At 32.7% G+C, this 13655-nt stretch overlaps 1 protein-coding gene across 1 annotated transcript in view; it reads left to right on the top strand.

Moving 5' to 3' along the window:
* The window catches only part of LOC111088826, a 34938-nt gene extending 22756 nt beyond the window's left edge, over positions 1–12182 (top strand). The window contains exons 7-11 of the mRNA XM_022399904.1: positions 3801–3927; positions 4887–5041; positions 8178–8233; positions 10854–11135; positions 12102–12182. Of these exons, the coding sequence (XP_022255612.1) occupies positions 3801–3927; positions 4887–5041; positions 8178–8233; positions 10854–11135; positions 12102–12182 (701 nt within the window). The remainder of the gene's footprint in view (positions 1–3800; positions 3928–4886; positions 5042–8177; positions 8234–10853; positions 11136–12101) is intronic.
* Positions 12183–13655: the final 1473 nt, after the last annotated feature.

Raw genomic sequence — 13655 nt, 5'->3', positions numbered from 1 at the left:
TCCAGCTTGAGCTCGAAGTCTAACTTATGTTGTTCCAATGTCTCTTCCTGTATTTGAGCAGTCTGTCTTGCAGCTTGTGCTTGAAATCTTTGATTGCGTTCTTCTTCTGTTTCAGCTGCTCTTTGTACTTGCATTATTTTAGCGGCAGAATATTTTCCATAGAATGGGCGTTTCTTGGGTGGCATAATTACCTGTATCACTAAACAATAATTTGCAATTCACAAAGTTACTAAATCACTTATGAAACCATTTAGCACTATTTAAAGAAAACTGTTTTTGGAAATACTGAATTGACAGTAAGGTGATCTGTGTGTCTCCCGCCATAACGCTTTCTATGTGCAAAACGTGCTTATGTTTGTATGTTTACTATAAACAAATGGCGCAATAATACTTAATTGTCAATTTCGTCATTAAATACTACACCAAACACAAAATAAATAGCACCATTAAATTTCTTGTAAAAATCTGGTTGAGAGTAACTTATGAGAGTAATATGATGCTTTCCCTTCAGCTGTTTTCTTTAAATCAAGTATTTATTGAACGAGTAGATAGGATTAATACGGAAACCAGTATGTTATACTCTGTTCTTAATTTTGTTTACTAATTGTAAGACTTGGCAGTACACACACATAATATTGTTATGTTTTGTCGAACAACTACTTGATGATGAGTTGAGATCCACTTATACTTAAACGTTGTTTTTGTACTTTATTTTAATTAAAGTTTTAATACCTATACCGGCCGTCTCTGCTATACATTTTTATTTCAAGTGGGTTTCTCGTCATCATTAATTACCTCACCAAGGCGATTATTTGAGTTGTAAGTCTATGGTGTTTCTTTGTGTATGTTTCAGCTTACTTAAATTACTCCACTGTTAACCGTACATGCACGTGCGATCCGAACGAAACTAAGGAACTTAAACCACAAAATCGTCAATAGAAGAAATCACACTTCTTTCATTCAACAATGCCGAAACGAAAAAGTTATCCCTAATTTTGTCAAAGTGTACAAACATTATCCACAACCTACAGAAAAAAAACTGCTAAAAGCCATGTTAAACTCAAAATACAAAGAATTAAGTGACTTGCAAAAACAAAAAATGAATATAGACCATCAACTGGTCTGCTACATTCAACCAGAAATTTATGGACTCATACAACGCAACATCAACCTAATCAACAACAAGGAAGATAAAGAAAAAAAAAGATCCGCCATAACGAAAAAGTAGATCAACTAAGGCGCGAACAACAGAAAAGACGTCAACACGACGAACCATCAACCAATCTCATAATTAACAGATCCAACCTATAATTAAGCGCTGAAGAGGTACATCTGTTCAACAAAGAACTTAACTTCGCAGAAACGCCAAGAAATATTCCATTTATTGAAATGAAAGCATGCCTTGAATACTTAGCCAGAAGACTAGTGATCCATTCTACACAGACCAAAAACACCAACAAAACTACGGAAAACAACCACCGGAAAGAAAACAACATCAACACCAATTCCATCGATAACCAACAACCTTTTCAGGTAAAACTGAAATTATGTATTTCCTCGAAACACCTCAAAACAGTATTTTAAACAATTTTTAAAAAGAATTCTTACACAAAACCACCAACATAATTTAACAGAAAACAAAGCTAAAAAGAAACCTAAAAGAGAAAAATATTAATTCTATAAACAACCTAAAATAAGACAAATTCCAAAAGTAGATAAAGGCAATGCCATTGTAATAATGAACACAAGCGAGTACATTCATAAAATGAATGACATCCTATCAGATACAACCAAATTTAAGCCAATCCTCAAAAATCCAACAAAAGCACACGAAAACCAACTAAACAAAATGCTACTACAATTAAAAAAAACAACAACACAATTTCAGAAAACTTTTATTCCTACCTACGTAAAACCGACCCCCGCACACCACAACTGCACAGCAACCCCAAGCCTCACAAACCCGATTGTCCACTACGACCCATAATGTCAACCTATAAATCCTTTAACTACAACCTTGGTAAAACCAACAGGATCCTTTTTTAAGGACTCTTTTAACTTTAAATCTATTCTGGATCAACTAAACCATAAAGCCTTAACGGCCAGTTTTGATGTAATTTCTCTTTTCACTGAAGTCCCAACTACTGAAGCCTCAAGATAGCTTTAGAACTTTATATCCAAGACCCCAACCCATTAATACGAATTCACAGCAGCCAACTAGCAACTCTTCCAGAATTCACTGCCACCAAAACCAACTTCATGTTCAACAACCAAAATTACATACAAATAAGTGGCTTAAGTATGGGCAATCCAATTTTAGCCAACACTTTTATGACACAGATTGAATCTCAAGCGGTCAATTCAGCCTTACACCCACCATTATACTGGTACAGATATGTTGACGATACATTTGCTGGATTTACATCTGCAGAACGTATACTTTAGTTTTTTCAACCACGCTAATTCCATACAACCCAACAATAAGTTCACCTGTGAATACGAAAAAGCTAAACAAATAACATTTCTTAAACTCAAGATCAGAAAAACCGATACACAATTCAAAACAAAAATCCACAGAAAAATCACCCATACTGGACTATACATTTCCTGGGACTCAACACATGAAACAAAACAAAAACTCAACATATTAAAAACCAAATACAGCCACAAAACTATGCTCACCAGATAACATTAACGAGGAAATCAAACAATTAAAACAACACTTCCTCGACGTCCATAAATTTCTTTCAAAAACCGTAGATAAAATCATACACACATACCTAGGCCAACAACACAATCAACAGCAAACAAACAATAATACATTCAATGAAACAACTAACTATAAAACCCTGTACTGTTTCATACCATATGTTCCCGATATTAGCGATAAAATAATCAACATTTGGAAAAAAAAACTTAGTCCAATAAACACTAAATTCATTCAAAAATCGGGCACAAAACTAAAATCCATACTATGTTAAAACTACACTGACAAACATAACACCAACATTATTTATAAAATACAATGCAGCAACTACCAATACTTCCATATCGGAGAAACAAGCCGAAAAATGGAAACCAAATTCAATGAACACAGAAAACACCTTCCCACGTTTTTGAACACTGCAAAACTAATAAACACAACATAAGCATAAAAAACACCAACATATTAAGTAGAGAAACAAAGGCAAAGAAGCACTACTTATAGAATAACTCAAACCGAAATTGAACCAACATAAAGGAACGTCTTTATACCTATATTAATCACCTAACATCTAACTGCTACGCCCCCTCAATCTCGACCTGTTCACATTCTCGTTCCTAAGCCACGTGCCCAGTAACGGTCAATTTCAAACTGTTTTTGTTAACATGAAGATGACGTAAGAAGGTCGAAATGTTGTTTTGTACTTTATTTTAATTAAAGTTTTTAATACCCATACCAGCCGTCTCTGCTATATATTTGTACTTCAAATGGGTTTCTCGTCATCATTAATCACTTGGATTAGTTGACGTTAAAGGACAAAGTTGTTCATTATTCTAGTAGTAGCTTTCTTCTCGAAGGTTTTTGTTATACGACTTGATTGCTGTCAAAAACAAATAAACAATGACTCCAGTTTAACTGAGCAAGATATTTTTAACTGTTTTGGTGCGTAGTGAAAATCTACCAGTTGATATTCATTAAAAAGTGTCACTTTAGCATAATGATTGTTGAATATTTATTTATTTGTAAATACTCTTTGTTTGTAAAGTAAAAGATATATTTGTTTATAAAACTCTTAGAAAAATATTATTTATTTTAGGTTATTATCACTCGACTTGGTCATTATTAAACCCAATAAGGAAAGCATTTTCCGCTGGAAGGACTGGTAACATTACAGGTTATATTGAGGACAATATATTGTTAGTATTGGAGCAGTATCGACTTGGGTAAGAGTTTATTTTACCACTAGTTGAATCTGTCAAACAGGGTAAATTTGCAACAATAATTATTTGACTTTTACAGTGTAAAGAATGAATATTAATATTCTTATTAAATGACTGTTGTTTTTCTATTGTTTCACTATAGTTTTAGAGATGTGTAAGTTACCTTAACGTAGTTTAAAACCTACCCAACCCTCTTTTTACTCGCATGGAACGTTTTACTTGCATGCTTCTTCAGTTTTATCTCACTGGAAAAAAAGATTCTTCCTGGTTTCAAGACAAGAATGATGACTGGAATTTTCTTCCACATCCATAAGAAATAAAAGTGTGAAAGAAAATAATTTACCATATCGCTCCTGTAAAACGAAAGTTCTACCACCAAAATGTGAATCAGCGGTTGGCGGATAGCAGGTTTAAAATTATTGCAAATGGTCTGTCAATCTTTCATCTCTATATTTTGGAAGCCACCTTTATTAACATACATCAACCTGTACTTTGCCGCCGTCTGGAAAATGGTCGATGGGAAATAGTACAGCTTATAAAATGAGTCAGATCAACGTAGGCCGGTAAGGCAATCACTGATTGGCAAGTCCTTAAGCCAATCAGGAAATGTCACAGACCCACTGAAGGATGTGTAGATTGTATAGGAATTCTTTTTGGTTCTGCTATGATTAGTGTCTGGCAAAAAGCTTCAGCATATATTTCCTTTGCAATATCTCAACCAACAATTGGTCCAGTTATCAACGCTATTTTCAAATTTTGAACAACTCGAATTTCAAGATCTACATGTGCCAATGTTTCCGCTTATCAAAGTTATATTTTAAGATCTGTGCAAAAACACGGCACACAGATGTTTCCGCATATAAAAGCTATCTTCAAGTTTTGTACACCATAAAAATCTTTTCAATTAATGGATGAGTATTAGCACCTGTTTTTGTAATCTCTTTTCGTTCGGTTTCATTTAGACTTCAAGTACTTCCACATCTGAAATTCCAAGCTCTAGACGAACTTGTCACGGTGCTAGAAGTCTTACATAAGCCAAACAACATGAAGGCTGAGCTTGTAAACTTTAAGGATGAAATAATCAAAACTTTAGTGAATCAGACTAGTGAAAATCAAGGTAACCAAATAGGTGATTTATTATAATAGTTTGAATTATTTGCTCTGTTGTATATACAAAGTAAAACTGAAGTTGAAACTTAAACAGTAAATACACATTTAAAATCAACTTTAGACTTTGTGGAATATTTGATTTTTCACTGGACACTATATTTTAGTAAAGGTTTCAAATTGTAATGGTCTTTGAAATAAAGTTTAAAACAAGCATTGAAAACACTGAAAATCAACCTATTTTTCTCTACTGTCGCACAGATTAGAATATCAGCGACTGTGCCAGTCTTCACTGAACCAGTTTCTATTATATGGCTTGAAAATATAAATATTCTAAAGGGGAAACTTGAGAAACCTGAAGATATGTTTAATATAATCATCATTAAAACAAAGCTAAGCGACACTTTAAGCCCTTGTTAAAGATTTTAACGTCTTACTTTTGTCGTGTCATACTAACTAATTGATTTTCTATATATCTTCTTACTTCCCATATATATCCAAGGTTCTATTCTCTGCAGTAAACAGGGCGCAGTTAGGCCAGTGTGTAACTTCCTGCAATAACCACAAACATACGAACTTTCCAAGTTATTCCGGAACACAACGATATCTATAATCTCTACTAACATCTAAAAAGTCCTCTCACAGCAACAACAACAATGTTTGTCATACATTGTGGGTTTCAAAACCCTCCACACTAACACCTTTTACAATACGATAACATTGTTTTTACACATCCACTGATTCACAATTCTCACATTAGAACCCTTGTTATACCATAACCACTTTCGAAAGATTTGTCTCAGTACACTTTTTTAGGTTTGTCACATCTAACATTACACTGTAACATTTAACTTGTTTCGAAAAACAAACAAAAAATGGCATAACATAAACTGCTATTTTCTGCTCCACATGAAAAAATAAACTCTCAAATTACAAACAAGCGTTTCATTCGCTGTTCACAGCTGAAAAAGTACACACGAAACAGTCAGCTTTTTACCCGCTATTAACTCTAAAGAACTTGCAAGATAACAACCTCTTATTTTCTGTCCACTGTTAAAGACGACCATAATTAAATATAAAATTATCCGCCCTGTTTAAGAAAACAAAAGCTTTCAAAATTCAACGATCTCATTATCTTATCACCACTTTGAAAAAACTGCCCTAAAAACACAACCTAATTTACCTGAATTCACATTACAGTACTCGTTTGTCATATTACGTTCAGTGTCAAAATATGTCTTTATAAATAAATCGTTATTCACTGACCATTGTGAAAAAAAAAATTCACTGTGTGACAAAATGTTTTTACACACTGTCCATATTGAAATTATTTCTAGCAACACTAAAATATCATTACCCTCTGAATTATAAACGAAGCTCACAATTCAATCAAGTGTTGTGTTCCTCCCTCTTTAAAATCCTCTCCCATTACGGAAACTTATTATCCTGTACTCATAATTTTGTAAATCCTCATATAATGGAACAACTTCGTCTTTGTACACTTTCAAAATGTACTTTTACTGTGGAAGATGTTAAAAAGGTCCCACATATACACAATAAAACACTACCCTCTTTCTGAGACTACAGCAAAATAGTTTACAATATGACATCTTTGAGTAATTCAACAATTGCTATTCTCAACCAAAACAAATAAAAAATGTTGAAAGTAAGAGAAAAACTTTCATATTGTCGGCTACTTCAAAATACTTCACACAAAACTAAATCTCTTTGTCTTCTGTTCACACCTAGAATTACAACATAATGGTTCAAACTCTTACCAATTTTAACCACCTTCATTCTCTTGTTCTCACTAGAAGACATTTAGCAATCTAACAAACTTATGTATTGATCAAGTTTTGGAAATTCGCGTAAAGTTACGTGAAGGTTATCTACACTAACTGTCCCTAATTTTAAACTTATAGACTAGAAGTAAGGATGCTATTCAGGAGCACCACCGCTACTCTAACTGTCACTCTTTTAACACATTCACGTCCCAAAGTGCAGAATGCGAATTTGAGAAAAGGAGCTCGAACAATAGACATTTTACAGCATAGCATCTCCATTATTCTCTTTCAATACTCCAAGATATCTCAAAATACAAAACTTAGTTTTTTCTCTTCGTGATATTTGAAAGACTTCTCACTACAATACACATATTTTCTATTCACTCTGAAAGAAATCCACAGAACAATACCCTTGTTAGCCTCCGGCATTTTAAAATAGTTAAAATAAAGCAATAACATACACAGTTACTGCGTATTTCCTTGTCCTTTACTGCAACACGAAAGCCTGTTCATAACATGCAAAGATCCTTATCCTGTTATTACTTTAAATGACATCTTATCGCAAAAAAACATTTGTTCTCCTGTGTCCATTTTTAAAAGTTCTGTCACTATAAACATTCTTACTATTCAATATGGAAGCATTCTCACAAGTTATCCTTAGTCTTATAGATTCAACTAAAAACAAGTATTATAGTGCAACAGCCTCATTATTTTATCAAGACACTTAACATTATCCTATGTTCACATTAAGAAGACATTTTTAATACAATGTATTCACTGAACCAAAATCCTCCAAAATACAACTTTCCTGTTCTACTCTATCCATTCCTAAGAAAACATATATTAATATCATTATTTTTCTATACCCTGATAAATTTTTCATAACAACGAATTCTTGGATCAATTATGTAGTTTTTGGTGATAAAGTAGGGTCCACACGAGATCCGGAATAAAATATGGGGATCTGTAGGACTTGATATGGGAAGTGTTTTGTTGTAATTTTTTTCTATGGATATAGTGGTCGTAGAATTTAATTAAATATTATGCTAAGTGTCTTTCGCTTAACACATTATTTAGTATCTTCAGTCTGTTTCAACAAATTAATCCAGTTGTCATTTTACAAAATAAATTGTTTGAGGAATTTTTGTTTTAGTTAAAGAACAAAATGTATTAGCTCTTTGTAGCTGAAATAATTCGTTTTAAGAAGACGTGTAGAAGTTTTGTTGTGTGTAGGATTTCAAATGATATTACTTACTATATGCTTTTATTAACAGAATAATTTGTAAAATAACACATATAATAAACCAAGTCTGTATTGCATTTTAAAATTGTCTGAATCTTTTTCCTTCTTGGTTTTTACAGAGAAGGACACTTATTCTGACATAGTGCTACGTGGTCCTCCAATTTCAGACCTACATGTAGGTGTGATTGATTTCATCACATTTTTTTGATTTATCTTTTTTTTTCTGACGAAGAGTGATATAGTAAGATAACGAGAGACAGAAGACTACTACATTTACTTATTAGTATCACAGTTTCAACTTTTATTGGTTGGGCGTATTCCATTTAATAAAAAATGCGTTTTGTAAATATTATATAGTGTCCTTATATCTCCTTGACCCATCCAGAATATTTATTTTCATATTGTAAATTCATTTGAATTATTTGTGTATTTCTATCTTTACTGTGATAAGAACAGTTTACATAACTGTATTTCATTGCTATGGAGGTTCTCAACACCATATACGCAACATAAATTGTTTATTATGTATATAATAATAACTATATATGTGTAATACATATATGTTAGTACTTAGAAAGTATTCTTTCAAAAAGTAGGTTCACTTCATGACATTAAGATATATTTGAAGCTATTTCTATATAACGTTTGGCCCCTCAGTAGCACAGCGGTATATCTGCGAACTTACAACGCTAGAATCCGAGTTTCGATACCCGTGGTGGGCAGAGCACATATAGCCCATTGTGTAGCTTTGTGCTTAATTACAAACAATATAACTTTTGTGACCTTATGTTATTCTATCACTTTTAATCAATAGTTTGTTCATGCAGCTTATTTAAGCTGTACCGTTTGGATATTTTTTGTCGATATCAGCAGAATAGTTAGCAACAGCATTGGGCACCTTTAGATTTCAAAGATATATTAACATTGTTTCATGCCGCTTTCAATCGACAGATTTCTGTTGATAATGTAAGTTTGTTTTTCGATTATAAAAGGCCTTACATGAAACATCAATTATGTTATAATTTTCCCTCCCCCCCCAATTATGGTGTAGTCAGTCATCAGTCAAGATTAACGTTAAATAAGAACTAAATATGACACCGACTACAAAACCAAAAATTAACGTCTTTGTTGCTAGTTCTGTTTTCGGAAAATGGACAATTTTTTTTAGTTTTCCTACTAATATCTATATCAAGTTATGAAGCTTTGTGCTGTCGACTATTGTTGTGTAATAAGCTAAGCAGCAGTAAGAAAAAAAAATAAAATGATTTAAAAACTGGAAAACGATGTATTCCTCATGTACAAATACAGCAGGTAAACGTGGTCTCTACCGCTAGAGAAAGGCATTAAAACAATTCAGTAATTTGAGGATTAAAAGAAATCGGAGCATTTTCTTTACCAAATTACTCTTTTAGTGATTGCATATATTTTTTTTTCCAGACAAGGTGCTCGTGTAACCATGGTGATAAAAGTGTATTTCACATTCATTGTTTGTAAACCAACCAGGAAGAGAAATAGAAAATCAAATAAATTTTATGTTAATTTTTTAGCTATGATAAAGGTTTTTATAGGTAAATAATAAAAACAATTGTTGACAACATTCTCTGAGTTACCCATAATTTTTCTCTTCCAAGTCACTGTTGTTTGGTTACGGCTATTCAACCTAGGTTGTTTTCAGGCTTCTCATACATTTTGTGATATTTCTATTTTCTTCGTTTATGTGGTAAATAGTACTGTCTACAACTACTCTTAAATATCCAGATAGTTCTTTCAATTTGTTACCTCTCTTCTGAGATGCCTAAAAGTCTTTCTTTTTGCTTGCTTCTGTCATTTTTCTTGTAAAATTCTCCTCAGGATCCTCATTGTCAGCATCTCCAGAATAGCAGCACAGTTACTGTCATTGCTAGATTCTGATGCTGCCAATATTGTTATAGATTTTAATACCTTCTGTGTAACTCCAAAGTAAGCTATATTTATACTCTGTTTATCTCAGTCCATGTTCGCTTTACTGATGCCTAATTACAAGATGATACTAGAATTTCTGTGAGAATCTATATTCTATTGATTCGTTCCACTAGGTACGTTAGGCATTTGATTCAGTTCGTAAATCATTACTTTGACGCAGAAGTAAAATATTTATCACTAAAGTATATCTAAATCTATGGTATGTCATAGCGTACTCTTGCATTGAAAAAAGTGTTACAAACGTTCTGATATCTACCAGAAACTGGATGTGTTACTTATATGAATACAGTTCACAAACATAAAATTTTCTGTTCTCTGATGAAACGAAGGTAAATTTATGCCTAAAAGTTTGAGTTATTACTTGGCTGGCTGGACTATTATAAGAATGTTTGTGTAACACTTTTAGTAAATGAATGCTGAATATTTCTTTGTTTACTTGGACTAGAATAGATGTTTTGTAATGATTTTACAAACATTTACAAGTTCCATGGGGTTTTGAGTCAACTTGTTACCACTCTTTTTAGATGCCTAAAAGTCTTTCTTATTGCTTGCCTCTCTCATTTTTTACATTCAAAAAGGGCTGAAAACCCCATAGATATTATACACACTTCACTATTATAATGAGCCTAATTGTATTTCTTTATTTTGCTGACCCAAACTGTGCTGATGAGCCTTGAAAAGGCGAAACGCAGACCACAGCAGAGTTACGGCTAATCAAGGAATGCGTTAGGTCTGTACACGTTATAGATTGTCTATTCAATTTCACATTTGGAGAAAAATAAAATAAACCTTTAACATATATATAATTACAAATTATGTTTCTTGTTGTCTAGGCTAAAGCTATGTTTCAAGTTTTGGAATATCATATGGAATTAAATATGGAAGACAATTTCGATAGTAAGAAGAGGAAATCATCCAGACAAGTAATACACGACGTCAACGTCATCAACATGGGTGTGTGTCACAGCTTGAATGTTAACAAGGTCTCATTAAATGCAACATTTCCTCATTTCAAAGTGTACATCATTGTGAATGAAGCATATTCTAAATTATATACGATGTTTCATGAAGAAATCTCCATTCCGTCTTTACTTAACCCGGCGAAGCATGTTTCAGTAAGTATTTATAAAAATAATGGTCTTTCTTTGACTAGCTTAGAGTTAAAGATGAGTCACGGATGTTTATTACGTCAACAATAATTCATCTTTTGTAGCTACAAACATTTACATCCAGAGCTTCAATGACAATATTTCAATAAACTAACTCCTTATCTACTCACTACCAACTTTACAGTCTAACTTTCATAATGTATTAAATCTAAACATTTTCTTTTGTTTCCTTAAACTACAAGATTGTTCACGCATCATCTGAAATAATGGTGGTGCTTTAACCAATCTACATAATTCGAAATATTACATTTTATTTTGTAAAACTACAAAAATTATTAAAACCACAATAGTTTAATTTAATTTTACAGCAGTTCACTGAATTACAGTTCAGAGTTTCATGTAACACTGCATAGAAAGATAATTATTTCAGTATTTGCAATAATCAAGTTGGATCGATTTGAACATTTCTGAAAATATTAACTAGTTTAAAATGCTGAAGTAAAAGTTTTAGACGTTTTAGTGTGATAGTAGCAGTGCACGTCATAGGTTAACGAGTGTTATTGTAATGACCCTACTTTCTACTACAGTTGTTTGTTGGAATTTATGATATACTCCTTACAAGGAATACAAATATCTTCACTGATATTTGGGCCACTGACCTCCTTCATCCTCCTTGCTAGTACAGTATGGATCGCTGAATCGGTTATTGAGGCATGGTTGGGTGAAATGCACTTGACTACTGTTCGGCTCTTATCAAGGTATTGTCCGTGGATAACACGTAGTTTGTGAATGGTTATTCACTAATGTGAAGGCTGTTTTCAAGCACGTATAATAAAAACACGAACCAGAAAACAAATCACAAGTAATCATATATAACCTTGCCTACTAAGGTGGCCAATTTAAGTAGAGGTAACAGGTATTCAAGGGGGAGATATAGTATTTATTTTCAGTTTTATGTATATTCTTATTAAGATTATTCATTTGCATGTCATGGTGGTCTGCAAAAGAAAAGAAAAACGTAGACATTTCCTAGGCACTGTGTCAACTCTCTGAATTATAACAGTAGTGTTTACGTGATTAAGCTGTATCTTGTACATGACACCTGGAACTCTACAAACAGATGTACACGCAGTAGTGTAGAACATTGCTTCCTTCTAAAGAGGTATTTGTATTATTTTATGATTCCCCTGCATGAAGAAAAGACTACACAAATATTGCTGAATATTCTACATTTTCTAGTATTACTTAGGTTGAGGACCTGGGAGTAGTAGAAAGAGCTTTGGAGGTACTGCCACACATTAGGAAGTATGAACAGGAAACCCTGGAGAATACATCTAGTCAGATACAAAAGACTAGCATTTGAAGCTATAAGGGATGGATGTTTTTTGCATTTATTACATAGTATCTCCTACCTTACTTGATCAATTTTCAATCATCTGCATTAGTGGTGCCTATTCTTGCTAGGGAACTTAATTTCTTGCTACTTAGCTTACTGTCTAGATTTATCAAACCAGAAGTTGTACAGAAAAGTAATACATTAGCCAAACTTACCAAGCTGGATACATCCAAGAAGGAAAATCACATGAGCATCAAAAACTTAAATATTGTATCTGAAACAAAGATGATTCTAGTTACTGCAACTGAAGGTAATACTGTTACACACTCAGGCTCTCAAATTTAGGTGTGACTGTCAGCAGGTTTTTATTTCACTTCTGAGCAAGCTAATGGAGAGATCTTGACTCCATTACTCAACGATCAGACATGCTGTGTCAATACATCCATGGAAAGGTATTCACTCAGTTATTCAGTGACTAGACATTTTGTGTCAATAGATCCTATATTTATGGTGACAAGTTTAGAAAATGCTATAGAAGATTTCAATAAACTGTTGTAATGATACTTTAAAACACGAATGTGATAACACCAACACAATGTGACACAATTCTTTTACAGTACAGACATTTGGTCAGAGCAGTAAAGGAAGAGTCTGAATCGGAGTTTAGGAACTACAATTTCTCTACTATACGGTTTGATACATTTCTGTTGAGATATGTAAAAGAAGATATAAAAGAACTTAGAAATAAAAAAATGGAAGAAAAGCAGAAAATCTGAAGAGAGAAATTAAGGCATAGAAATTTAAATTCTACGTTTTTTTATCAAAGTAATTTGTGTTAATTTTTGTATTACTTAAAATAATAACTGTATGTCAGAAGGATATCGCAAATAGTATATTTACATTATGTAATATTTAAGAAAATGAATACAGACATGTGGAAGGATCGTACAACTGAAGAAGTGGTATGGAAGTTTATTTAAGTTGTCTGTACCACCATGGATAACAGTGTTATAGTTAAACATTTAAAACACAGATACTCAATGGATAGTTGTTTAACAAAAGAAATAAAAAGTGTAGTAAGTCAAAACTTTCAAATATTAATTTTCTTCTGACCATTAACACCTGTTTCCTTGTTTTTAAATAGGTAAATATTCCTGGAGCTCACAACTCAATTATCAATGCATTAAGTA

The sequence above is a fragment of the Limulus polyphemus genome, unplaced genomic scaffold (genome assembly GCF_000517525.1).
Source record: "Limulus polyphemus unplaced genomic scaffold, Limulus_polyphemus-2.1.2 Scaffold4521, whole genome shotgun sequence".
Lineage (NCBI taxonomy): Eukaryota > Metazoa > Arthropoda > Merostomata > Xiphosura > Limulidae > Limulus > Limulus polyphemus.
The sequence above is the reverse complement of the archived record's forward strand: the minus strand, read 5'-3'. Positions and strand labels throughout refer to the sequence as shown.